The following is a 27544-nucleotide window of genomic DNA, read 5'->3' on the forward strand; positions in this document are numbered from 1 at the left end:
CTCCCCTCAGCCGTCTCTTTTCCAAGCTGAAGAGCCCTAACCTCTTTAGCCTTTTGTCAAACGAGAGGAGTTCCATCCCTTTTATCATTTCGGTCGCCCTTCTTTGAACTTTGTTCTGTGCACGCAAGAGGGGTGTTCATATAGGCGGAGCATTTTGGCTGCTGAGCCACTGACACGCACCCCTACAGAAGAACTTTTTATTTCATATATTTATTTCACAGTTTGCTCTATCCAAGGTACTAGACCGTTTGCAAAGTAACATACATTATTTAGAAGAAAACAATAACCATAAGACAAAGGACAAAAACCAATAAGCAATAATAAGTAACAAAAAATAAAACAATACTTCAATAAAATTATGCCTATCAAATTAAGTATGATATTGAAAAGCCTGTTGAAATAGGAAAGCTGTAGAACATAAGAGTTACTATACTGTATCAGACCAAAGGTCCATCAAGCCCAGTATTCTGTTTCCAGCAGTGGCCATTCCAGGTTACAAGTACCTGGTAAGGTCCCAAATAAAATAGATTTTATGCTGCTTATCCTAGAAATACGCAGTGAATTTTCCCAAGTCCATTTTAATAATGTCTTATGGACGTTTTATTTATTTTTTTAAAACCCTGCGAAGCTAACTGCTTTTACCACATTCCCTGGCAATGAATTCCAGAGTTTAATACACAAAAAAGCAAATAAAGTTTCATTGTACGCAATTAGTCCGCAGACAAATTCCACAATCGACAACCCTATACATAAGACATCCTTGTTCTTTATCTTCTAATCTAATATGTTTGAAAGATGAAACATCCAAAAGATACTTCACTCCTGACCGAAGGGGGCGCGATGGACAATACACTCTCAGGACTGTAGCAAGGGACAGGGGAACGTCATTGCCCAACATTTTAAAAATCAGAACCAAAACTTTAAATTGGATCCGCCACCTAATGAGTAACCAATGTAGATTTTGCAAACTCAGAGAAATTTACGTGTGTAAGTGAATCCTTGCCCGCAAAAGTGCTATAACTCTGTAAATTTACACACACAGGAAGTGGGCAAATGCAGACGCTCAGTTCTAGACTCTTTAAGGAAGACATTTTAGAGGTCCAGTGCAAAAACACTTATTTGAAGACCTGACCTTTTATAGCACCCGCAGTGATTATACTAATTCTCATGACTCATGGCTGCTCTAACGTTTTCATAGTTGGTGAGTGTAGTCAGAAGGCAGCAGAATTGTGCCGGATGCTGCAATTAAGGGAGATTTTCTTTACAAGTCATCGCTTACATTTTTGGAACAAGGATTTGCTGGTTGGTTGTAAACATACTCATTTGCGAGCAGCAACTCCTCTTTGCTTGTATTGATTTTTGTTTTGCTGTTTTCAGTTTCTTCATGATGGGTGTGTTGTGGAGTAAAAGTTGGTGTTATGGACACCCCTTTTTTTTTGGGGGGGGGGGGAGGGGGGTACCAGTGCGGATTGTGCCTGCGAGGAGCTATAGAGATTGAGAGCTGTTGTGTACAGATGAGCAGTTGCAGACCTAAGGTCACGGGCTTTCTCCCTCTTCCGAGAGTTTAAGAAAGCGAAAGTATAAAGCTTTTCATCCCCATTTATTTTAAGGTTCTACAGTCAAGGATTAAGAAGTGAGCGTTTTCCTAGACCAGGGATTCTCAACTCAGTCCTTAAGATACACCTCACCAGTCAGGTTTTCAAGATGAGATGGATTTGCGCAGGAAATAGCACGCGCTGGGGGGTGGGAACGACTGCTGGGCTGCTGCGGTAAGCCGCTTTGAATGTAGTTGCAAAAACCTCAGAAGGGCGGTATAAAGTCCCATTTCCCTTTCCCTTAATAAAAGACCCCCCGCCCCCCGAGTGAACTAAATTGTGTAAAACTATCAAATGTTCAAATATTATAACAAAAAAACGATGATTATGATGAATCAAATCTTTAAATATAATAAGTCTCACAGAACTCAATGAAATATAATATGTAAATGTGTGAGTAATATGCTCAGTGAAACTCCTAATAGCAATGTGAGAAGGTGATTTCAAAACCATCATAGCACATTATTCAAAGTATAATGAAACTTCCAAAAAGAAAGACTATGCAGTGTATTATCTAGTTATAAACTGTCTCGACATGAGAAAACTCTGATAATAGCTCTTTTCATTGCTCTTGAAGCAGATTGATTAAATTGTGCCAACTTAAGCCAAACTTCTCACGCTGTAATCACCCTAAAGTATATTATCTGTTTGGGTTATAATATTTGAGAATTTGATATTTTACACAATTGAGTTCATTTGGGGGCCCTTTTTACTAAGCTACATAATCGCCTACATGCACCCAACGTGCGCCAATTCTGAGTTATCGCCCGGCTACCGTGTGGCCCTTGCGGTAATTTCATTTTTGGTGTGTGTCCGAAAATTTTTTTTCTGGCGCGCATCAGCTACGCACAGCAAGTGGCATTTGGCGTGCATAGGTTATTACCGCCTGGTTACCACGCGAGACTTTACCGCTAGGTCAATGGCTGATGGTAAGTTCTCAGACCCAAAATGGATGCGCAGCAATTTTCATTTTTGCCGCACGTTCATTTTTGGCAAAAAATGTTTTTAAAAGGCCTTTTCTACAGGTGCCCTGAAAAAAGATTCTGCGCGCCCGCCCAAAACCCGCGCCTACTATACCGCAGGCCATTTTTCAGCGCACCTTAGTAAAAGGACCCCTTAGTTAGATAATTATTCCGCAACCTGATACAATCCATGGTACTAAGCCATCTATACTATTGCAACGGAATCTATACGGGATGCAAAGAACAAATCATAAAGAAACTCCAAACTGCTCAAAACACAGCAGCCAGGCTCATATTTTTCAAAACGAGATTCGACAGCGTCAAACCCCTATGAGAAAAATTGCATTGGCTCCCAATCAAACAACATATTGCATTCAAAATCTGCACCCTGGAACACAAAATTATCTACGGTGAAGCGCTGGGATACATGACTGAACTCATAGACTCTCCAACTAGAAACACTACAAGATCATCACGAACGTACCTAAATTTCCACTACCCAATTTGCAAAGGTCTAAAATATAAAACAACCTATGCATCCAGCTTCTCCTATATAAGCACGCAACTATGGAACGCATTACCAAGCGCCGTGAAAACAACTTATGACCACTTAAACTTCCCGAAAGCACTAAAAACTAACCTGTTCATAAAGGCATACCCTACCGATCCAACCTAAATGCCTGAACCCTGCAACACAACGAAACCAAAACCATACTAGAAAGAACTAAACCCTTCCTCCTCTTTACGATCCCCAAATGTTTTTCTCACACATGAACTCTACCCTACTACAACTTCACTCTGTATTTTGTTCATACCAGAACTGGCGATTGCCTAATGGTATTATGTGAGCCACATTGAGCCTGCAAAAAGGTGGGAAAATGTGGGATACAAATGTTACAAATAAATAATCAAAATCAACCCAGTTATACTCCTTTATATAGAAAATACCACAGATCCTGTAGACATGTGTGGGAGATGCATGTGTCGCATGGCAAGGACATCCGTAGGGGGTCTATATTGTGTAAAATGCATGTGTGACAGCCAGAATACTTCAGTGAATGTATGTGTGTTACACGTGCTTGTAATTACGTCTGTGGTCCTTGTGTATCCTTCTCCACTCCCTTCAGGACTGTCTGGGGTTGCTGAGGTCTGTGAAGCCAGGGAACAACCCTACTTCCGACCCCAGGGAGGCGCTGATTGAGAAACTGCGGCAGCGGCTGAAGGACCGGGACCATGCCCTCGAGGTACGCAGGTGGGCCAGGCAGTGGTAGAGGAAAAACCTCAAAACAAGCAAAAAGGAGGAGCAGACCTCATGTAGACTTGGGCAACAAACAAAACAGTGAGGTGAATGCAAGGAGGATATCAAGTAGTCTTTATTGGAAAACAGCTAAAAAAACCGACCCAACACGGCCATGTTTCGGCTCCAAAGGCCTGCCTCAGGGGTCTGACAACTAGGGGCATAGCCAGACTTCAGCGGGAGGGGAGTCCAGAGCCCGAGGTGAGGGGGCACATTTTAACCCTCCCCCCGGCGCTGCCGACCCCCCCCCCCCCCCCCGCCATTGCTGAACCCCCCCCACCAACTTTGACCCCCCCTGCCATTGCTGAACCCCCCCGCCACCAACTTTGACCCCCCCTCCCGCCGCCAACCTGCCGTCGCCTACCTTTGCTGGCGGGGATCCCCCGCCAGCCGAGCTGAGGTCCTCTTCTTCCCAATCCCACGCAAGGCTTCGTTCTAGTCTGACGTCCTCCACGTTGTATATTTTCTTCCTTCACTAGCCGTTGAGCCCGTAAAAACGGGCTAGTAAAGGAAAGGGGGGGGTTTGAAAGGCCCCCCCTCGGATAGGTGGTCGTCGCCGCCGCCGCAGCCCCCCCCCCCCCCGGAGTCCCCTCCACCACCCCTCCACCCAGACCGGGTACCTGGCTTCACTATTCAAACCGCCGGAACGCAGCACACAGCTCATCTGAGCTGCCGTCGGCCTTCCTTCTTCTCTGCGTGTGTTCCGCCCTCGTGTGACATAATGTCGGCGAGGGCGGGACACAGGCAGGTAAGGAAAGCCAACGGCAGCTCAGATGAGCTGTGTGCTGCGTTCCGGCGGTTTGAATAGTGAAGCCAGGTACCCGGGCCGGGTGGAGGGTGGGTGGCGGCGGCGACTCCGGGTGGGTGGAGGGAGTGGTAGTGGCAACCCTGGGGGGGGGAGCGGTGGCGACGGCAGTTTCCTCACTCGCAGGTGTGCAGGCTCCCTCTCTGTCCCGCCCCCGTCATCACGTATTGACACGGGGGCGGGACAGAGAGGGTCTCTACTGCGCATTTGCGAGTGAGTACGCCTCTTGCCATTTATATGTTTGATTATTACTGTTCTATTGCATTACATATGTATGTATATTTTTCGCAATATCATTCAAGTGTCACTTAACCTCACAATTGGATGTCACTGATTCATTATCGTATTTTACTGCTTTATTTAAATATTTATTTATTTATGTATTTTTACAGGTATATAACTTCTTTTAATAGCATACAACATACCCCAACCTTTATATTTATTTAATCATTTACTTCATTACATTTAACTATCATACGGTCTCATTTAATTATTTTATGTTGGTTTTTACACATTTCATGTTTGTCTTCATATAGATTCACCAGACCCCTGAGACAAGTCTTTGGTGCCGAAACACGGCTGTGTCAGGTTGCTTTTTAGCTGTTTTCCTCCTCGCATCCACCTCACTGTTTTCTTTGTAGAGGAAGAACCCTCTCCTTTTCATTTACAGCTCCTCTGAGCCCTCCAGGAGATGGGAAAACGGGGGAGATGGACCCTCGTTCTGACCTTAAATTGGGGCAACATTTCCAGGCTGTGAAGCTTGTGCTATTTCAGATGTTCAAGCAGCAACAGGAACAAATGTTATCCAAGAATGCAAATTAAGGGCAGTTATATCTATGACCTGTATTTCAAGGACAGTAAGCATTTGGTCTTAAAATAAAGGCATATGGTAGAACTCATGAGGGCAGTGAGGGAAACAATCATTTTATCCTTAACATAAAGTTATATAGTTTCACTCATATGCAAGGCGTGGAGGGGCATTTTTGATATGACGCCTAAGTCCGACTTTGAACGTTTTGCAAAAAAACGTCCAAAATCTGAATAGGAAAGAAGGTCATTTTCAAAAAAGAAAAATCTCTCTCTTTTGTTTTCGAAAATACTGTTTTGAGGAAAGTTTTGTGATTTGGATGTTTTGTTTTTTGGTCCATTTTTAAACAAAAAACGTCCAAGTGCAAAACGCACAAAATCAAGCCATTGGGAGGAACCAGCATTTTTAGTAGACTGGTCCCCCAGACATCCCAGGAAAGCAATAAGGCACCCTAGGTGGCACTGCAGTGCACTTCATAAAATGCTCCCAGGTACACATCTGACCATTGCTCCTGTACCTTGTCTGCTGAACCCCCCAAAACCCACCCAAATCCCACTATCCCCAACTGTACACCACTACCATAGCCCTTACGGGTGAAGGGGGCACCTATATGTGGGTACAGTGGGTTTCTGGTGAGTTTTGGAGGGCTCACAGTTTCCTCCACAAGTGTAACAGGTAGGGGGAGGTGTGGGCCTGGGTCCACCTGTCTGCAGTGCACTGCACCCACCACTAGATTATTCCAGGGACCTGCATGCTGCTCTAATGGACCTGAGTATAACATCTGAGGCTGGCAAGTAATGCTTTTAATCATATTTTTGAGGGGTGGGAGGGAGTAAGTGACCACTGGGGGAGTAAGAGGAAGTCACCTCTGACTCCTTCCAGTGGTCATCTGGTCATTTAGGGCACCTTTTTGTGCCTTATTCGTTATAAAAACAGGTCTAGCTCAAAACATCTTAGTGTTAGTCTTGGATGGTTTTGTTCTGTTCCATTATGGCTGAAAAAGTGTTAGGAACGCCCAAATCCCACCATTAACATGCCCCTGACACACCCCCTTGTGATTTGAATGCACTTCTGACGGACTTCATAGAAAAACATCTAAAAATTGGTTTTGAAAATACCAATTTGGACGTTTTTGTGAGAAAAACATTCAAATGCAGATTTATGCCACTTTTTGGACGTTTTTCTCTTTTGAAAATGAGCCCAATTGTATCCTTAATATAATAAGATACAGTGTAATGTCGACATGGAGACAGTGAGGGAAGTAGGTGTTTTATCCTTTAATATAAAGTGATAGAGCTTAATTTTTGTAAGTGTGGGTGTGAATCTCTGACTGGTCCAGGTCTCGCAGCCAGTGACAAAGCAGGGATTAGAACCCAGGGGCTTTTCTTCCACCCCCAGCTGTTCTTAGAAAGCGTGTGCCTCTGTGTGTATTATTTTTCTGCTTATTTCCCCCCTCCCCAATTTTTCAGCAAGCCTCGGAGAAGAACTTTACCTCTTTGCAAGGGAAGGAGGAAAAAGTGACACAGCTGCAGCAGGCGCTGCGGGAGAAAGACCGAGATCTCGCCCGGCTGGCAGACGTGTTACGAAAAAATGAGGAAATGATAAATGTAAGAGCGGAGAGGGAGAACTATGGTACATAATCCCCACATCAGAGGAAATGCAGCCCTAGGAATCATCTCACCAGTTGCATAATTGCCAGCACTGTACACAGCATTCTACAAGGTCTTCATAAGTACATAACAGTTCCATGCAGAATTTCAAAGTGTAGCAACATTCCATGTGGAACCTCAAAGAGTAGCAAGATTCCATTCAGAATCCCAAGTACATAAGTGTTGCCATACTGGGACAGACCAAAGGTCCATCAAGCCCAGCGTCCTGTTTCCAACAGTGGCCAATCCAGGTTACAAATACCTGGCAAGATCCCCCCAAAATACAAAACATTTTATGCTGCTTATCCCAGAAATAGTGGATTTTTCCCAAGTCCAATTTAATAACGGTCTATGGACTTTTCCTTTAGGAAGCCGTCCAAACCTTTTTTTTAAAACTCTGCTAAGCTAACCACCATTACCACATTCTCTGGCAACGAATTCCAGAGTTGAATTACACGTTGAGTGAAGAAAACTTTTCTCCGATTTGTTTTAAATTTACTACTTTGTAGCTTCATCGCATGCTCCCTAGCCCTAGTATTTTTGGAAAGCATAAACAGACGCTTCACGTCTACCTGTTCCACTCCAGTCATTATTTTATACACATGGAATGTATTTTATAGTGCATGGAGTGTACCTGCTTCCAGAAGGTGCACAGAGAGCTTAAGTAATTTGCTGAAGGTCACACAATGAGAGATGGTGTCAGCAGTGGGATTAGAACCCTGATATGTTGATGTCGCATTTCTGTGCTCCCAGCAGCACATTGTCACCCAAAGTAGTAGAGAGCCAGAGAGGATGACAACTGGGCAGACTAGATGGATCAATCGGTCTTTATCTGCCATCATCTACTATAGGGGTCAATATTCACAGGGAGTTATCTGGGGAGGAGCAGCTGCTACCCATGTAATTCATGCAGACGGGGCCAGATTTTTGGCAGCATTTACCTGAATATTGCTGCTGAGTATCCAGACTGTGGAAGAGCTATCTGGATAGTGCCAGGGCTAAACAGGGCAGTGTCTGGATAGAGCCAGGATTTACTTGATTAGCCTGGATATTTACTCTGCTGATCAGGTAACTATGGCTCTCCTTTCTTTGTCCAGGTAGTTGTTCAGGTCCTGGGATTAGCTTCCTGTGCTTGCAGGTGTCGCAGCTGTGCACTATCTGCAGTAAGCTAGCAAAATAGTGCGAGTTGGTGTCAGTAGTGGGATTGTGCCTGGACTGCAAATATCACAACTCTGTGGTCTCCGTGGCATTACAGGCTCTACGAGAATTACTGCAGCAGAAGGACTTTTCCATCCAGCAAATGGAGTCGTCGCAGACCACCACGCTGAAGCATGAAGAGATGCGTGTGTATGCCCTTCGGGAGAAAGATGCTATGATTTCTTCCCTTCAGGAGGCGCTGACCAGCAGCAACAAGGACATTGAGGTACCAGAAGCTTCCTTTCCTTCTGGAGTCTTGCTCGGAATCACTTTGTTTGTATTCAGATCCTGCAGATTGAGAATGAAATGCTGAACATGAATGTGTGTGTGTGTGTGTGTGGGGGGGATTCCTGCATGAATATTACCCAACCATTATCTGATGCCATCATGAGTAGACAGAAATGTTTCAGGAGGCAGAGCTAGACTGAAGGGTATATTGATTTTTTTTTTTAAACGGAAGAGAGCAAAGGATCTAAGTTCAGTCCCAGAGATAGCCATAGAAGGGAGCTGGGGGGAGGGGAGAGAATCCACATCCTGAGCTTTGAGCTCCAGTTCCACTCTGCAGTAATTGAGTATAAAATACAACACAATCTGAGCTGGGAGTTCAAGGCAGTCATGCACATAAAAACAGTGTGCAAAAGCATAATCTCTACATTTACATTTAATGGCACCGAGGAGTTTAAAGGCGATGCTTTAAAGTAACAATGGCAGGAACGCTGGTCAAATAGTGTCAGCACTATTTGAAAAGTAGCCACAGAAGTTTGCAAGTTCAAAGCAACTGTTTACTTACCCTGCTAGTCCTGCAGGCTGGGCAGTGGGGGGAGGAGATAAGAAAATGGCACCCATACGTTTGAAAATGTTAAAACTGCTTTTGAAAGATTTGCCAAAGCAGATAGATCTTTGAAAAATACATCGCATCCCAGACCTGTCAAACAAGTGCGGTAGGATTCATGCACAATCCTCCCGCACTTCTGCCCCATGATCAGAGAGAATTGCGTGCTTAAATTTGCATGCAATTATCTCTGATCATAGGTCCAATAACGCCCCGTGCTATTTTTAGAGCGCTGTTTGGAACAGCGCGGGGCTTTTGATCATCTGCCCTTAAATATTTTAATGTGAAGCTTTAGGCCAGTTCCTAGTTAACGTCTCTTTCCTTTGCTTCTCCAGGCTTTAGCTGAGTCTCTGATTGGGCAGGGTCTTGGCAGTTCAGACCCTTCGTCTCCCTCCTCCCTCCTCTTCTCCCAGCTGCAGGAAAAGGGCCGACTCCTTCTCCAGGTGCAAGAGGAGCTGAGGCAACACAGCCTGGAGCATCAGCAGAAGGTGGAGAAGCTGCTGAACACATTGACAGACAAGGAGGCACACTTGAAGGTATGACCCGTTCTAGGTATCACAGAGGAAAAGTTGGTGGCAGTAGTGGAATTGAAGCCTGGGTCTGCTGTGCATTCAGTTTCAGACTGTTAACACAAGGGAAAGTTTTTTGCAGCGGTGGGATTAGAACCTGAGTCTGCAGGTGTCACAGCTCTGTACTTCAGTGTCACAGTTGGTGGCAGTAGTGGGATTGAAGCCTGGATCTGCAGGTATCTGAGGTCTGTGTATTCAGCTTCAGATTGTTAACACAAGGGAAAGTTTTTTGGCAGTGGTGGGATTGGAACCTGAGTCTGCAGGTGTCACTGCTCTGTACTTCAGTGTCACAGAGGAAAAGTTGGTGGCAGTAGTGGAATTGAAGCCTGGGTCTGCTGTGCATTCAGTTTCAGACTGTTAACACAAGGGAAAGTTTTTTGCAGCGGTGGGATTAGAACCTGAGTCTGCAGGTGTCACAGCTCTGTACTTCAGTGTCACAGTTGGTGGCAGTAGTGGGATTGAAGCCTGGATCTGCAGGTATCTGAGGTCTGTGTATTCAGCTTCAGATTGTTAACACAAGGGAAAGTTTTTTGGCAGTGGTGGGATTGGAACCTGAGTCTGCAGGTGTCACTGCTCTGTACTTCAGTGTCACAGAGGAAAAGTTGGTGGCAGTAGTGGAATTGAAGCCTGGGTCTGCTGTGCATTCAGTTTCAGACTGTTAACACAAGGGAAAGTTTTTTGCAGCGGTGGGATTAGAACCTGAGTCTGCAGGTGTCACAGCTCTGTACTTCAGTGTCACAGTTGGTGGCAGTAGTGGGATTGAAGCCTGGATCTGCAGGTATCTGAGGTCTGTGTATTCAGCTTCAGATTGTTAACACAAGGGAAAGTTTTTTGGCAGTGGTGGGATTGGAACCTGAGTCTGCAGGTGTCACTGCTCTGTACTTCAGTGTCACAGAGGAAAAGTTGGTGGTAGTAGTGGGATTGAAGCCTGGGTCTGCCGATGTTTGAGACCCATGCTCTCAGCTCAAGACTGTTAACACAGGGAGAGCTTCTAGCAGTGGTTGGATTGGAACCTGGGTCTGGAGCAATGTTCCCTCTAAGCAGAGTGCATGAACAATTGCTCATACATTTTAGGAGCGTTGTTCATAGATTCTACACGGGGCGTTCACACACAAAAAATATTTTGTGCTATATACAGAAATGCATTGCTAATACTGGCGCTCAGAAATTGTTGGCTTTTAAATCTTGCTGCTCACACGAAAAATAATTTGCACACACCAGGCCACTCCTTAGAGGAAACATTGGTCTGGAGGTGACACCCCAGCTCTGTGTTCATAATTAATTGCTTTTCTCGGGCAGACTGGATGGACCATTCAGGTCTTTATCTGCCATCATTTACTATGTATATGTTACTATGAAGAAACTTCATTCCAGAAATGTAAAAGTCATCTGAAGTCCCTCTTTCTTACCCTGGCTTTTCTGTACATGTCTGGTGGTTCTGATCATCTGGAACTTTGGTTGAAACGGCCACTTTGGTTATTTTTAGGTTTAGCTTGTCATGTTCTTGTAGGTTAGTGTTGTTTGAAGTCTGCCATCTTTGTTTTATCTCTGCATTATTTTCTTGTCTTGGTTTATAGATTTCTGCTTCTCATATTTATTATAGTCAGTCTACGCTGCGCTGCTGTATTTAACGACGGGTGGGAATACCAAATTTTCAGTCAACCAGACTGAACATCGCCCTGTCACATTGGGAAAGTTGAAGGTGGGGGTGAGATGAGAGCCTGGATCTGAGGATTTCACATCTCTGTTCTCTGAGCATTAGGGCTGTCATATAGTGGGAGACAGTGGTAGGATTTGATCTGCTGTCGAGGTAGTGCTCTGCTCTTAGTACTAGGGGTCCTGTTTACTAAGGTGCGTTAGTGTTTTTAACATGCCTACAATTAGAGCGTGCACTAACCATGTAGACGCCTATAGGGATATTGTAGGCACATACGCGGTTCCAGGGCCGGTCTTAGCAAGTGCGGTGCCCTGTGCAGACCAATTTGATGGGGCCCCACCCCAGCTCCAGGGCTGGCCATCCCCCCTCCCTCCAGGGCCATCCCCCCTCCCTCCGAGCCCTGGAGGCTCCAAGGCCTCCCTCCCTCCCTGCCAACTCCAAAGCCTCCCTGCCAGCTCCAAGGCTCCCTCCCAGCTCCAAGGCTCCCCACCTTCCGAGGCCTCCCTCCCCTCCCTCTGAATTTTAAAAGTTACCTCGTCAGGTTACAGGCAGTGGCAGGAGTGAAAAGTGTGTGAGCTGCTTGGCGCTTCAGGAGCCTTCCTTTCCCTCCATCATGAGGGCGGGACCAGAGCTGAGAGAGGGAAAGGAAGGCTCCTGAAGCGCCAAGCAGCTCACACACTTTTCACTCCTGCCACTGCCTGTAACCTGACGAGGTAACTTTTAAAATTCAGAGGGAGGGGGACTAGACAGGAAACAGGCAAATCACGTCAGCGAGGGTGGGACATGGCAGATGGAAGCCTGCGGGGCTGGCGCAAGTAGCGAGAATGAATCGCTGCAGGTGCCAAGGATGCCTGTATTGACAGGAGGAGCGCAGATGCCGGGATGCTGCAGAGGAGAGGGAGAAAATATGGGGTAGGTGACAAAAAAACCCCCTCTTATATTCTTAAAAAATATCTCTGGGAAGATATTTGTGGTGTGTGGTTGGGGAGTGGGCACATGTGCATGGAAGGTTGCATCCAATTTACCTCTGCGCCCATCCAAAATACTGAGTTTGGCTACGCGTCTGACACGGTTAATGCGCATGCATGGTTAACGGTTGTTAAAAACGCTAACGCGCCTATAACACCGCTTAGTAAACAGGGCCCTAGGTAACACAGTAAAAATAATGGCAGATAAAAGTAAAAAAAAGTCCATACCGTCTGCCCAGTACTGTGGTCAGGTTTGTAACTGCTTCTTTGTGCAGGTTACATCCTGTCTTCTTAAAAGCATAAAAAAAGTAGTTTGTTCTACAACGGGAAGTGTGAAATTCTTCATGTTTCCTAGAGAGAGGTACAGGATGCCCCCCACAAATGGACAGACTGACTGATTTAAAAAATTTGTAGTTCACGCTATTTAAAATGCTAGGTGGATTACGTTCAAAACATAATAAATTATTTTTAAAAACAAAAAAACAACACAACATAATTTTAAAACATAAAACAACATAACATAAACCACCATTATTGAAAAGAAGAAAACTGCTAATCTAATGACCATTTCTTCTGTTTTACCAAACTTAGGTGCCCTTTACAAAGCTGCAGCAAAACGTGGCCTTACTGTGTCTTTCCAGTGCTCTAAGTCCACTTTTTTCCACAGCTGGTAGATGGTAAGGGCTCACGCGCTAATCAGTTAGCGTGCGGGAATGCTGATGCGCTAACTGATTAGCATAACCACACCCACAGCCCTGGACCCCCCCCCCTTTCTTGGTGAAAAAATAAAAATCTTTATTTTTCACGAGATTTGGGTGCGTACATTTCAAAATGAACGTGGGACGTCCAAGCGCTTACTACGGTTTTAGAAAAAGGACCCCTGTATGTATAAGAAGGGGGTGGGACTTGATATACTGCCTTTCTGTGCATACAATCAAAGTGGTTTACATTTTATATACTGAAACTCAGGGCCATCAAGAGCGGGCAGGGGGGGGCAAAATTCCCCAGGCTTGGGCCCCCCACACCGGGGTCTCTCTCTCTCTCCTGCTGGGACCTGAGTGATCACGTCTCAACAGGAGCAGGAGAGAGAAAACTCTGGCGCTGGGGAGGACCCGGAAGAGCACCTCCAGCGCTGCTGTTCTGCCCATCTGAGTAGCCGCTTTTTCTCTCAGGTGCACATGCTCAGTTTTGAAACCAGGGGCGTAGCCAGACTTAAGTGGGATGGGGGTCCAGAGCCCAGGTGAGGGGGCACATTTTAGCCCCCCCCCCCCGCCATTGCTGACCCCCCCCCCCCACTGCCGCCACCGCCACCAACTTTGCCCCCCCCGCCGCCGACTCTCTCGCCCCCCTCCCGTCGCCAACCCCCCGCCGCCACTGTCGTCGCCTACCTTTGCTGGCGAGGGACCCCAATCCCCGCCAGCCAAGGTCCTCTTGCTTCCCGTGGAAGGCTTCGTTCTGTTTCTGACGTCCTGCAAGGCTTCGTTCTGTTTCTGTGAGTCTGATGTCCTGCACGTACAACGTGCAGGACGTCAGAAACAGAACGAAGCCTTCCGCGGGAAGCAAGAGGACCTCGGCTGACGGGGGTTGGGGTCCCCCGCCAGCAAAGGTAGCCCACGACGACGGCGGGGGAGGGTTGGCGGCGGGAGGGGGTCAAGAGGGTCGTCGGCAGGGGGGTCCAGGACCAAATCTACGGGGGCCCAGGCCCTCGTTGCCCCACCTAGCTACGCCCCTGTTTGAAACCGAGCATGCTCTGAGAAAAAGCAGCCGCAGGGGCAGGCAATCGGCAGAAGAGCAGCGCTGGAGGAAGACGTCTTCTGCTGGCGGTGCCTCGGGATCCCCGCCAGCCAATAAGGTATTTTACGGCACTGATCTGGGGGGGGGGGGGATGCAGCAGCGATCTGGGGGGGAGGGGTGGAGCGATCCAGGAAAGGGTGGCGGTGGCGGCCCTGCCCCTGGCCTGGTTCAGTCTCTCGGCGGCCCTGCCGGAACTTAGTTTCTACCTGGGGCAATAGAGGGTTAAGCAACTTGCCCAGACTCGCAAGGAGCTTCAGTGGGAACCGAACCCAGTTCCACAGATCTCAGGCCGCTGCACTAACCACTAGGCTACTGCTCCACTCCAAGAAGAAAGGGATCAGGCTCTTGAAAAGCTGGTACGTGGGAGAAGTGAACATGTATACATTTGAGGGAAATCCCCAGGTAGCTTGCAGAATGAAGGCTGACTGCACAGCATCCGGATCCATAAAATAAACAGGTTTAAAGGTGTGTTCTGCAAGCATGACACACAGGCGTGTTTCTGCATGAAAGACTTGATTACACAGCTTAGACAAACACTTCTGAAATGGTGTATATGGATGGAAAGATAGGCGCACAGGTTGATCCTTAATAGGCACTAATGTTGGACTAAACATCTCTAAACAAGGTCGGAACTAATATATGTTGAAATTAAGGGCTGCTGAGGAGGCAGGGTCATAAGTACATAAGTATTGCCATACTGGGACAGACCAAAGGTCCATCAAGCCCAGTATCCTGTTTCCGTGGCCAATCCAGGTCACAAATACCTAGCAAGATCCCAAAAAAGTACAAAACATTTTATGCTGCTTAGCCCAGAAATAAGCAGTGGGTTTTCCCCAAGTCCATTTTAATAATGGTCTATGAACTTTTCCTTTAGGAAGCCATCCAAACCTTTTTTTAAACCCCACTAAGCTAACCACCTTTACCACATTGTCTGAACTCCAGAGTTTAATTACACGTTGAGTGAAGAAAACGTTTCTCCAATTCATTTTAAATTTACTACTTTGTAGCTTCATTGAATGGCCCTAGTCCTAGTATTTTTGGAAAGAGTAAATAGATGCTTCATGTCTACCCTTTCCACTCCACTCATTATTTTATAGACCTCTATCATATCTCCCCTCAGTCGTCTTTTCTCCAAGCTGAAGAGCCCAAGCCACTTTAGCCTTTCCTCATAAGGAAGTTGTCTCATCTTCTTTATCATTCTTGTCACCCTTCTCTGCACCTTTTCTAATTCCACTAAATATTTTTTGAGATGTGGCGATCAGAATTGAACACAATATTCGAGGTGCGGTCGCACCATGGAGCGATACAAAGGCATTGTAACATCCTCATTTTTGTTTTCCTTTCCTAATAATACCTAACATTCTATTCGCTTTCTTAGCCACAGCAGCACACTGAGCAGAGGGTTTCAACGTATCATCAACGATGACACCTAGATCCCTTTCTTGGTTGGTGACTCCTAACGTGGAACCTTGCATGATGTAGCTATAATTCAGGTTCCTCTTTCCCACAGGCATCACTTTGCACTTGTTCACATTAAATGTCATCTGCCATTTAGATGCCCAGTCTCCCAGTCTCGTAGATCAGAAGATCTAGGTGTGGCCGAGTGAGGCCCTCTGTACTGCTGGGGCTACTTGGGAGGAATAATCCAGACTTATTGGCAGGGGAGTGCAAAGGGCAGAGGTCATAAGATGAAGGCATAGAGAATTATCTTTTTGGAGACACACAGTGTACAAAGTCCTTGGGTTTGTTTCTTGTACAGCTGTTCAACCGTCATGGCTTCTGCCTCTCTCTCCCCCAACCCCTGGAATTTTTTTCCCACTCTCTGGATGGGGAAATAAATTTTATAATGTGGAGGCAGTGGGAGGAATACAGAGTCGGGGTGACTTTTTTTGAAGGAGGAACGTTGTAGATAAAGAACCGGCTGACAACCAAGGAAACCAGAGTTCAAATCCCACCGCAGCTCCTTGTGACACTGGGCAAGTCACTTAACCCTCCATTGCCTCAGGTACAAAATTAGATTGTGAACCCTCCAGAGACAGGGACATACCTAAGGTAACTTACCTTGAACTACTACTGAAAAAGATGTGAGCTACATCTAAATAATATTCATGTATTTATTTATTAGGATTTATTCACTCAAGGCGGTGTACAGCAAGAATAACCCAAACAGTAAAATATGTATTTTTTAAAAACAGTATGCACCCTTTGAGCCAAAAGCTCTGCTTCCTCAAAACCATTTCCTGCATGTTTTATATGCTGTAGTCTGGCTTTTTGTGTCCTTTTCAGAAGGTCTGGATTGGCCCCTGTTGGAAGCAGGATCTTGGGCTGGATGGACCATCGGTCTGACCCACTTTGGCTATTATGTCCCTTACTAGTGAGGCTTGTTGCTCCACAGAAACTGATTTCTGTGAGAACTGAGAAGTTGCTGGCGACTGTCAACCCCCCCCCCCCCCCCCCCCCCCAGTTCTGTACCAAGGGCTGTGCAAGCCAGTTAGGTGACAACAGGGCATGAATATGGAGAAGTATAAAAATAGCTCCCAGTTTACCATAGTTAGTGCTGTACAGTGGTGACAGGGATTCAGTTATAAATATATCCCTGCCCCAAAGGGCTTATAGTACCCGGGGCATTGGGAGATGATATGACTTGCCCAGAGTCTCAAGGAGTGTTAGTAGTAGAGAAGGGACTCGAAACCTGGCTTCCCTGGTTATTAGTCCATTTCTCTAACCACTTGGCCAGCTCTGCACATACTGGGGTGTATTTGTTCTACAGCAGGGATTCTCAACGCAGTCCTTGGGACAACTTAGACAGTTAGGTTTTTATCTCTTGCATATTCATTGTGGATATCCTGAAAACTTGACTGGCTAGGTGTGTCCTGAGGACTGGGTTGAGAAACCCCTGTTCTACAACGGCCATAGGAGAGGGGCAGGCAACCTTGGTCCTCAAGGGCCACAACCCAGTCAGGTTTTCAGGATTTCCCCAATGAATATGCAAGAGATCTATTTACATACAATGGAGGCAGTGCATGCAGAGAGATCTCATGCATATTCACTGGTGAAAGCCTGACTGGGTTGCAGCCCTTGAGGACTGAGGTTGCCCCACCCTTGCCATAGAAGATCCCAGGCCTTAAGTCTTGAAACAAGTCTACCCTTCGGGGAAATCTTGATCCCCTGCAGTTCTCAGTTGTGTCCTCTTGTCCAGGTCTGAAGTGGAAGGAGAGGCCTAGAAAGATTGCAGGATCTTAGATCCCGGGGGTGGAAATGGCGGCCATTTTGCAGCAGTGTGAGAAATGGAACCATATTTTTTTTGGCGCTAAGTTTACCCCATCTTCCTTTTAAGTCTGTAACTTAATTTCTCTTCTCTCTCCAGTGTCTTGTAAATTCTCTTTTAGTTTAAAATGTATTGTACTAATTCTAGGATAAACATACAGCATACATAAGTATTGCCACACTGGGACAGACCAAAGGTCCATCAAGCTCAGCATCCTGTTTTCAACAGTGGCCAATCTAGTTCACAAATACCTGGCAAGATCCCAGAAAAGCTCAATACGTTTTATGCTGCTTATCCCAGAAATAAGCAGTGGATTTTCCCCAAGTCAATTTAATAATGGGCTATGGATTTTTACTTCAGGAAGCCGTCCAGATCCTTTTTAAACCCCGCTAAGCTAACCACCTTTACCACATTCTCTGGCAACAAATTCCAGAATTTAATTACACGTTGCGTGATGAAACATTTTCTCCGATTCATATTAAATTTACTACTTTGTAGTTTTATCAAAATCAACTTGTGAAATCTTGGGTACTTGCAACAAGTGTAGGTCTTCTCGGAACTACCGAGGTTGGGTTTTCCAGGGCTGGCCCTACCAGTGAGCGACAGTGGTTTTTGCAGATAGCCTCACTTTTCAGCCCCTATGGTAGCAATGTAGTTACAGGAGGGCCTGGGGCCTGTCTAGAAGTAGGGCACCATTGGTGCAGCTGTTGATTATCCCCAAGTCTTGTCACCTGAAGGCCTCCTCAGCTTGCCAAGCCCCAGACCTTCTGAACACGCTGCCCCTGACACCATGCACATGCTCAGTTTATTCAATTTTTCTTATGAGGTGGTGAAGATTGAGAGGAAATACCTCGTGCCCACCCATTTCACTCATGTTCCCACCCAGAAGTTGCTTTCTGGTTTATGCCACTGCCCTATAGAGTGAAGGAATAGCCTAATAGAGGCTGAGAACCAGGGTTCAAATCCACTGCTACTCCTTCTGATCTTGGGCAAGTCATTTAACCCGCTACTACCTCAGGTAAAACTTACAGGCAGATGATCAAAAGCCCTGCGCTGTTCCAAACAGCGCTCTAAAATAGCGCTGGAACAGCGCGGGGCGCTGTTAGACCTATGAGCAGAGATAATGCATGCAAATTTAAGCAGCGCAATTATCTCTGATTATGGGGTAGAAGTGCAGGAGGATTGTGCCTGAGCATGCGCTCAGCACAATCCCCCCGCACTTGTTTGAAAGGTCTGGGCTAGAGACCAATGAAAAGAGGACGCCCATCTTTAAATCGGAAGATGGACGTCCTCAACTGCCCTGTTGCAGGGACGGCCAAATTTCAAGGGAGTGTCAGAGGTATAGCAACGGGGCAGTTGAGGATGTCCAAAATTTGGACGTTTCTGTGACGGGGCAGTTGAGGACGGCCAAATTTTGGACGTTTCTGCAATGGGCACTTTAGGATGTCCAAAATTGGATGTTTCTATGAGAAAGACATCTTTCTCATAGAAACATCCAATTTTGGGCGTCCTAAAGTGCCCATTGCAGAACCGTCCAAAATTTGGACGTCCTCAACTGCCCCGTCACAGAAACGTCCAAATTTTGGACGTCCTCAACTGCCCTCGCTGGCAGGTTTGCTGTAGGGGGGGGAATGGGGGCCTGCCAGCATGCAAATGCATGCTGGACAGGGCTCACCATTCCTCCCCAATGATCTGCAAACCCTAACGCCAGCTCAGAGCTGGCATAGGGTTTGTCGCAGCCAGCAACCCAATCTTTGGCGCGCTAGATGCTGATCATTGTGGATGAATGTGTTAAGCGCTGATTAGCATGCATTTGCAGGCTACTCGCGCTGAGAGCCCTGTTTAGCAGGCATTTGCATGCTATTTGCGCTAAGAGCCCTCGAGCGCATTGTTTCACACGCTCGAGGGCTCTGATCATGGGACGGTAGCAAACGCCAGCGCTAGTATGGTGCTAACAGCCTCTAGTGCCGGCGTTAGCTTTTGATCATCTGCCTGTTAGATTGTAAGCCCTCCGGAGAACACCTACTGTACCCGAACATAACTTGCCTTGAACTACTGAGAAAGTGTAATCCACATCTCCTTTACTCATGCCAATGAAGCTCTACATCCCCCATGGATCACCCATGGAGTTTAATTTCTTCTTCTTGTGCTCTCTGGCATGAATGCTCTACTGAGGATGAGCTCATTCTGGCTTTATGACCATTGCATGCATGGAGAGAGAGGCTTGATTTCCCTAAGTACTACATTGCCCAGCATGCACTGGGGTAAAACCAGGACTGGATTAACTTGGCTGGGTTGATTTTGATCAAGTGGCATTCCCCCCCCCCCCCCCCCCCCTTAATATTTTCACTTTAGATCGCAAATATTTTGTCATCCCACTAAAATTCCACCTCTGGGCTCTTCGGCATTTCAGGAGCAGCACCAGAACTTCAATGAGACCCTGGTTTCCAAGTCTCAGGAAGCGCAGGAACTGCGGAGGCGGCTCCTAGTGAAGGAGCGTGAAGTTGCCGAATGGCGCCTGCAGGAGCAGGAGAGAACACAGGAGTGGAGCAACCAGGTAGCTCATCTCCAGGCATCAGTGGAGGAGAAGGATCTCACCATTCAGGTATGAACAAAGCCTGCAATACATTCTATCTTGGACTCAACGTTGGGTGGTGTGGCTGTTTGAGGTCATAAAGTGTTGGTTAGTTTAACTGGCTAGTGAGTTATTAGGTTAGTTGGGTTCAGTTGCTTGGTTTTGGTTCTGGTTCTACAGTAGTTTGGTTGGTGTTGGGTTGGTTAGTAGTCTGGTTGGGCAATTGAATAGATTTGGTTGGTGATGGGTTGGTTAGTAGTCTGGTTTGGACAATTAGATTGGTTGATTAGATTGGGTTGATTACTTGGATGGGTTGATTAGGTTTAGTTGATATCAGTTGGTTTGGTTAGTGGTCTGGTTTGGGTAACTGGGTGGGTTGAATAAGTTTGGTCGATGGTAGCTGCTTTGGTTAGCTGGTTTGGGTGATTAGCAATTTATTTTATTAGGTTACATGGAGTGGTTAGCAATACTAGTTTGTAAGCTTGGTGAAGTGGTTTAGGAGCTTGATATGCTAACAAAGTTGACCGGTAGTTGAACTGGTTTAGTGGACTGGTAGAGGTCATTAGTTGTCTAATCAGTTGCTTTCCTTAGTAGGCTAACAAGATTGGCCAACTGAGTTACGATGAGTAGTTGTGTTAGATTGAATAGTTGGGTAGGGTGGATAGTTCAAGTGCTGTAGTCAATTAGTTTGATTGATTAGTCGTTGCTCTGATGAATGGGAAGGTCAGTTGGTTGAGTAGACTGGTAAATAAGACACATAGTATGTTGGTTAATATGATGCTGTAACAGGTTAGCTGGTTTGATACATTTAACTCCGCCTTTGATGTCTTTGGGTAGAAACTCCTTCAGGAAGGCCAGGAGAAAGACAGAGCAATCGGAAAGCTACAGAATCGTTTCCAAGAGAGCCTGCACCTTGGCGTGGGAATGAAACAGACCCTCTGACTGTGAGAACGGTCACGGCTTATGCCGCCTCCTCTCAACTACAAAAAAGGAAGGATGCACCACCATGCCATCGAGACTGTACTTTTGTGAGATGTAATATGTGTCAGCAGTGACTTTGTCTCTTTAAAAAAATGGCTGCTCTCCACGCCAGCAGACTTGCTTGTTGAAGCATTACATCCACTTCTGAGAAATGAAAATAGGTGGGGGTGAAATAGTTGCATGGTGATTTAGCTAGTCACATACCATGCACACAATTACTGCTCAGGTTCACGCATCTACCTATGCTAATGCTAATTTTGTAAAAACTTGTGTTACATTGTAGATCTGCACCCAATCACTGCCAAAGAGAAATCCCCCTACCCTTCTCTCCTGCACAAGCTGGGTGGAGGGAAGCTACAAGTTAATGACCTCACTCTGCCCTGTACCAGTTGTGCTTTTGCCTCATTGGCCCGTCAACATTCTGAAGGTGGGCAATCACAATACTGCTATGGAACAGCCAATTGGATCTCACCTCAGTCAGAGAGCTTGGGGCAGTTTCTCTTTTTAACCCTGACAGGACAAGAGGATTTGCTGGAATGCTTCTTAATTTAATATTTTGTTTTATTATTATGGGAGAGGGCGAGGGATCAAGGGATAATTTATTCAAGAGGTGCATCAGCCATATATCTAATTTAAAAAAATGATGTCTTCATAAGTAATTACTGCCTTCTTCAAATCAGTCAATGACTGATACATTATGGACAGAATATTCACTAAAAATGATACAGGGGCGCTGGGTGGGAAGGAAAAACAGGACTTTACTAGGGATAGTGGTAGGAGGGATGCAAACAGGGCACTTGTCCTAGGCCCCATTCCAGAGAGGGCCCTAAGCCTGCATGACCTGCTGCCAGGCCCTGGGCACCAGCATGTCTAACACAGGCCCTGGAATTCACAGTGCCTGCAGTCCTAGACTCTCCCAGCAGGAGGCGCTGTAGGAAATGGTACAGCCAGGGGCTCCGACACAGCTTGAAATAATATGTATTTCATCAAAGTCAAGGCTGGCAAGTAAGGTATGAAAAATAAAAGTACTCTGGGAATATTAGCGGATTGTGTGTATGTTCTTAGGGGTCTGGGATCTTACCATATAAGCTGCCTGAAAATGCTGTGTTAGAAGGGTAGACCCACCCTTAAACAAAACAAAAATACCAACTTTTAGTTCTCTAAAACTATCAATTGAATTTAATACATTTCACATGTCACTTGCAGACATCCAACCTATCCCTTAAATCATTCAAAACCCAGCTGCAGTTCTGACCTCCAGGCACTAGGAGCAGGATGTGATCAGTAGGAGCCATGACCCCCCTCTCAGCTGCACTTCTGGCAATAGAGTGGACAGTAGAGATCGTTTAAACTCTAATCTGGGACCCAACTTAACAAATGAACAGAGGCAAAATCCAAGCAAGGACTTTAGTGATTTATTTAAATATATATATAAAGATACATATACAAAAAATTTTTTAAACCATCTATGTGAAAGTGCATTGCAGACTAGGGAAGGCATCAGCGGTGCTCTAATCTCTGCCCAGAAGTCAGGAAACATGAAGTAGATCTTCCGCCTTTACTGTGCATCGGCTTAAGGGAGATTCAACAAGGGAGGGGCTTCAGCTGGTGGACATATGGTTCTGCTGGTGAACAAGGAGCCAAAGAGTCCTGGAGAACCTGCTTTTTCACCCTGTAAGGTGAGCTGGCACTTAACAGGTCGATCCTAATTACTTCAGGACCAGGAGGTGACCTCGAGACATGCTGGATCGAGGAATAGTAAATATGGCATGGAGTAGTGATGGAGAGGATCCTATTCTCTTTGCCCTCCATCTCCTTGTCAGTCAAGGGAAGATGCCACCAGCTCTTCCCTACTACATTCCCCAGAACATAGGGTGGGAGCTAAAGTTGTCATTTGGACCCACAGACAATGACGGGTTGAGAAGGAAAAGAAGTTGACCTTCCGTTGGTCAACAGATAAATCCAGACGTCATTCCTTAGGCACAGCTGGTGATGTCGTTCCTCTTTGATGAACATAAATACAGACTCAATAGTACATATAGTGAGAAGATGTCCCTCGGGAACAGATGCTGTACCTCATAAACAGGTGTAGGTGCTGATCAAGTGAGGCAGGGTGTGGGTATGTTCTGAGGGACTAATTTAGAAAATTAAATTCCCGCCATAGACCATACCCATCTTTAAGGCTGCTTTGTATATCTGCACCTTCACAGCAATGCTGCAGGGCTCGGTATCCTTCACCTAGAAAGCTCTGCCAATGACATCATGCCTGCCTGCCTGCCTGCTTAATTAACGCTTTATCAATCTATTTAAAAAAAAATATAAACAAAACAGTTGTAGATAATAAAACAATATGTACAGGACATTTTTCTCCACTGGGGAATTGGATGTTTCAAGACCTGAAAGATGTGTAGGGCGCGAGGACATGATGGATGAGAATTAATATGACGTGTCAGGGGGAAGGGGCCGAGATAAAACAAACAAAAAAAAAAAAACACAGCTAGAATACCAACACCAAGTCATGCTTGGCGACCATTTTGAATATGGATAAAATGCTCTGATCAAAATTCAAGATGGCTGCCAAACGTTATCTGCCAGCACCTAGCCTCAATTGGTTAGTTCTCAGGAGTGTCTTGTATTATTTGGCAAATTCCTTCATATTTCTTGTTTCATTTCGATGTAGGCTCACTAAATACTTTGTGTCAGCCTTGAGAATATTAGAAAAAGGTCCAGGGGCCTACACGTCCAACAGGATTATTCTGCTCCTCCTGGACTCCCAAGGGCCTCACAGTGTGGGATGCTTTTGCACAGGAGTTGGGTGTGAGGAAACATATCAACAATGGTTCATATATTTGCATTGTTGGAAAAGGAGAGGAAAGAATTGGTTCTTTTCTTAATAAACCATAACATTAAAAAGGAGTGTAAGATTCAGACAAGGAAGCGAGGCAGATCACTGTTCCCACATAAAATTATGATTGGATGAAAATTTCTCTAAAGTGCATCAAGGGGGGGCAATAAAAGGTAAAGGGTTTAGGGGTATATGGAAAGGAAGGTGGGGGAGGCCATACTGCCTGGGGTGCCAGTCAATCCTGGGGAAAAAAAAAAAAAAATTGCAAAAGAGCTGTTACTATACTGGAGACGTTTTTGTCTCACAGAGGCCCTTTGGTATGAAACTGATCATCTTACCTCAAAAAGGCAACAAGGCTACAACCCTGCATTGGGGAGGGGGGAGATGTCAAAGGTGGTCTTAATTGTACCATGAGGTAGGGGGTGAGAGTATGGTACCCCGTAAACACAAAAAAAACAGATCTGGCTCACCCTACTTGTGATTTCAAATTCCCACTTCACCGGTCTAGCACTAACTATTCATCTTACTACAGAAATTGGGGCCTATGGTAACTAGAATACTAAAAGGAGCCAATGTGAACATGAGGCTTCAAACCATCTGCCAGGAGACAGCAACACAAACTACTGACAGGAAATGATGGTGGACCTTAATAGGAAATACATTAGGAGGACCCGGAGTAAACAAAGACAGCTTAAAGATGATTGAGGACAGGAAGTAATGAGAATACAAACAGGAAGTGACAAGTTGCAGCAGGAAGTGAGGTAGGTTCTCTGGAAGTTGGTTTTCACCCTATGATTTTGGTAGTTTGTTATTCTTGTTGAGGATGGACATGAGCGATTTGGGCATGTAATATGGCTTCTGCTCCGACCCATCATTCCGTTCCAGGTCCTCCACTGTGGGTAGAAGAGTTTGAAAAAGGTAGATTAAGCATAGTACGAATACTATGGAAAATGCTTGTGATGAGGGCAAGAAAGGAGAAGTGGGGTGACCCTGTCCAGGGCAGGAATGGGAACAGGGTAAAAATATTTAGTTCTGTTTCACTTTGGCCTTTGGCCCTGATTTTCAGCTATGTTTTTCAGTTCATTGCGTGCATTTGTTTTTATAAAATTTTAGCACACATTAAAACCTTTTAATGTGTGCTAATCCACATGCATTAATTTTGATTTAAATTGATATAGCTAACAAACCAATGGGGGTGGGGGGAGGAAGGAGGGAGGAAGTGGGAGTGAGTGAACAGAGCAATCACATTTTCAGGAGTTAGGTTGTACAACTCTCTCAATGATACTTACAGAAGCACAGAAAGAGTGTATCTACACACATGTTGTACACACTGAAGAATCCCTGAGCAATCATGTAGGATCCAAGGACGACGGTCTGAAAAGAGAAACAAAAATGCACAGCGAGGCGAGGGGCATTTTCGATATGACGTCTAAGCCCAACTTTGGATGTTTTGCAAAAAAAACATCCAAAATCTGATTAGGAAAGAAGGTCATTTTCAAAAAAGAAAAACGTCCAACTTTTGTTTTCGAAAATACAAGGTTTTGTGATTTGGACGTTTTTGCTTTTTGTTCCATTTTCGGGGAAAAAAAATGCACAGTGGACTTCATAAAATGCTCCCAGATACACATCTCAATGTTGCTCCCTTACCTTGTCTGCTGAGCCCCCCCAAAACCCACTACCCCCAACTGTACACCACTACCATAGACCTTACGGGTGAAGGGGGCACCTATTTGTGGGTACAGTGGGTTTCTGGTGAGTTTTGGAGGGCTCACAGTTTCCTCCACAAGTGTAACAGGTAGGGGGAGGTAGGAGCCTGGGTCCACCTGTCTGCAGTGCACTGCACCCACCACTAGACTACTCCAGGGACCACCTGCATGCTGCTTTAATAGACCTGAGTATAACACGTGAGGCCGGCAAATAATGTTTTTCATCACATTTCTGGGGGGGTGGGAGGGGGTTAGTGACCACTGGGGGAATAAGGGAGGTCATCCCTGATTCCCTCCAGTGGTCACCTGGGTAATTAAGGCACCTTTTTGTGCCTTATTCATTATATACATTCCTCCCCGTAAACTCCGCTCGCTGGACAAATCTCTCGTCGCCCCCCTTCTCCTCCACTGCTAATTCCAGGCTTCGTTCCTTTTCCCTCGTGGCACCTTATGCCTGGAATGGACTTCCTGAGCCTGTATGCCTAGCTCCATCTCTACCTGTTTTCAAATCTATGCTGAAAACCCACTTTTTCACCACTGCTTTTGGCTCCTAACCACTACTCAATTCCCCTATCCTTGTTCCTTCTCACCCAGTACTTTCCTCGCCCTTAATTGTCTTGTCTGTCTGTATTTTTAGATTGTAAGCTCTATCGAGCAGGGGCTGTCTCTCTGTGTCAGGTGTTCAGCGCTGCGTGCGTCTGGTAGCGCTATACAAATGTTAGTAATAATAATAATAATATAAAAACAGGCCTAGCTCAAAACGTCTTAAGTTTTAGTCCTGGACGATTTTGTTTTGTTCCATTATGGCTCAAAAACATCCAAGTGTTAGGAACGCCCAGATCCCACCTTTAACACACCCCTGGCACGCCCCCTTGTGATTTGGATGCGCTTCTGATGGACTTAGAGAGAAAAACGTCTAAAAATAGGTTTCGAAAATATTGATTTGGACATTTTTGTGAGAAAAACGTCCAAATGCTGCTTTATGCCACTTTTTAGACGTTTTTCTGTTTTGAAAAGGAGCCCAACAGTCACTCATCCTTGGGAGATGCCAGGGAGCACACAGAGAACAGTAGGCCAAGCTTCTTGTTAGGCACGCACAGAGAAGGCTGTCCTGGGGGATCCCCACCTTGCTCTGGGTAAGATGGTGAATCTTGTATTGTCTGCATAACCCATGAAATTCCTGGTCTGTCTTAAGCAGTTCCCGGCCCTTTCTAGAACGTCTGAAACTTGGAAGAGGATTCGTTTGTTAGAACCTAACACAGCCCCCCAACCTTGTGTAGGATGGGCCCTCATGAAAATCTTGATATGCTGGCTAGAGCCTTAGACCAGGTGGGGGAAATTTTCTCCCCGGTAAGATGACATACCAGGATCGGAATCCAGTAGTAATTGAGGGTGGGGTTCTTGAACTTGTCGTCATCAATCGGGATCCTTCCGCTGAAGAAGAAGAAGGCAAGGACACCTGCGGAGAGGGAGAAAGTGAGGAGGGCAGGCAAGATTAGCTAACGTTACAAGGAGGTTCGGTGGGGTTTCTACCCACTGCTGAACGGCAGTCTGCCTTACTCACCCACGCCTCCAACCACCAGCAACTTTCCAAAGAAAAGAAGGAGGTCCGTCACTTTATCCAGAATCACCACCCTATAGGTGAGAGGAGGAGAAAAAAATATCCTACATTAAAAAAACAAAATATTTTTTTCACTCAACAAATAGTTAAGCTCTGGAACTCGTTGCCGGAGGATATGGTAACAGCGCTTAGTGTATCTGGGTTTAAAAAAGATTTGAATAAGTTCCTGGAGGAAAAGTCCATATGCTATTGAGATGGACATGGGGGAAGCCGTTGTTCGCCTTGGGATTGGTAGCATGGAATGTTGCTGTTATCTGAGATTCTGAATGGAATCTTGTTACTCTTTGGGATTCCGGAATCTTGTTACTCTTTGAGGTTCTGGAATGTTGCTACTATTTGGGTTTCTGCCAGGTACTTGTGTCCTGGACTGGCCACTGTTGGAAGCAGGATACTGGGCTAGAGAGACCAGTCTGTC

At 45.7% G+C, this 27544-nt stretch overlaps 2 protein-coding genes across 6 annotated transcripts in view; one reads left to right on the forward strand and one right to left on the reverse strand.

The window, feature by feature from the left end:
• LOC115466203 (hyaluronan-mediated motility receptor-like) overlaps window positions 1–27544 on the forward strand; it is a 52514-nt gene that overhangs the window by 20581 nt on the left and 4389 nt on the right. For 2 of the 4 annotated variants that reach the window (XM_030197306.1, XM_030197308.1), the window contains exons 5-10: window positions 3685–3801; window positions 6937–7074; window positions 8372–8539; window positions 9481–9681; window positions 19815–20006; window positions 20814–23420. In XM_030197306.1, the coding sequence (XP_030053166.1) occupies window positions 3685–3801; window positions 6937–7074; window positions 8372–8539; window positions 9481–9681; window positions 19815–20006; window positions 20814–20918 (921 nt within the window). In that variant the 3' untranslated portion in view covers window positions 20919–23420. Of the gene's footprint in view, window positions 1–3684; window positions 3802–6936; window positions 7075–8371; window positions 8540–9480; window positions 9682–19814; window positions 20007–20813; window positions 23421–23660; window positions 23674–27544 lie in introns of those variants that run through there. The other 2 variants (XR_003941513.1, XR_003941514.1) reach the window with 2 other exon arrangements.
• Window positions 23100–27544, reverse strand: part of SLC44A4 (solute carrier family 44 member 4) — a 49388-nt gene continuing 44943 nt past the window's right edge. For both annotated transcript variants that reach the window (XM_030197309.1, XM_030197310.1), the window contains exons 19-22: window positions 27073–27143; window positions 26873–26967; window positions 25092–25176; window positions 23100–24695 (exon numbers count right to left, since the gene is read on the reverse strand). In XM_030197309.1, coding sequence (XP_030053169.1) covers window positions 24592–24695; window positions 25092–25176; window positions 26873–26967; window positions 27073–27143 — 355 coding nt within the window. In that variant the 3' untranslated portion in view covers window positions 23100–24591. The remainder of the gene's footprint in view (window positions 24696–25091; window positions 25177–26872; window positions 26968–27072; window positions 27144–27544) is intronic.

Source organism: Microcaecilia unicolor, chromosome 3, assembly GCF_901765095.1.
Source record: "Microcaecilia unicolor chromosome 3, aMicUni1.1, whole genome shotgun sequence".
NCBI classification, from domain to species: Eukaryota; Metazoa; Chordata; class Amphibia; order Gymnophiona; family Siphonopidae; genus Microcaecilia; species Microcaecilia unicolor.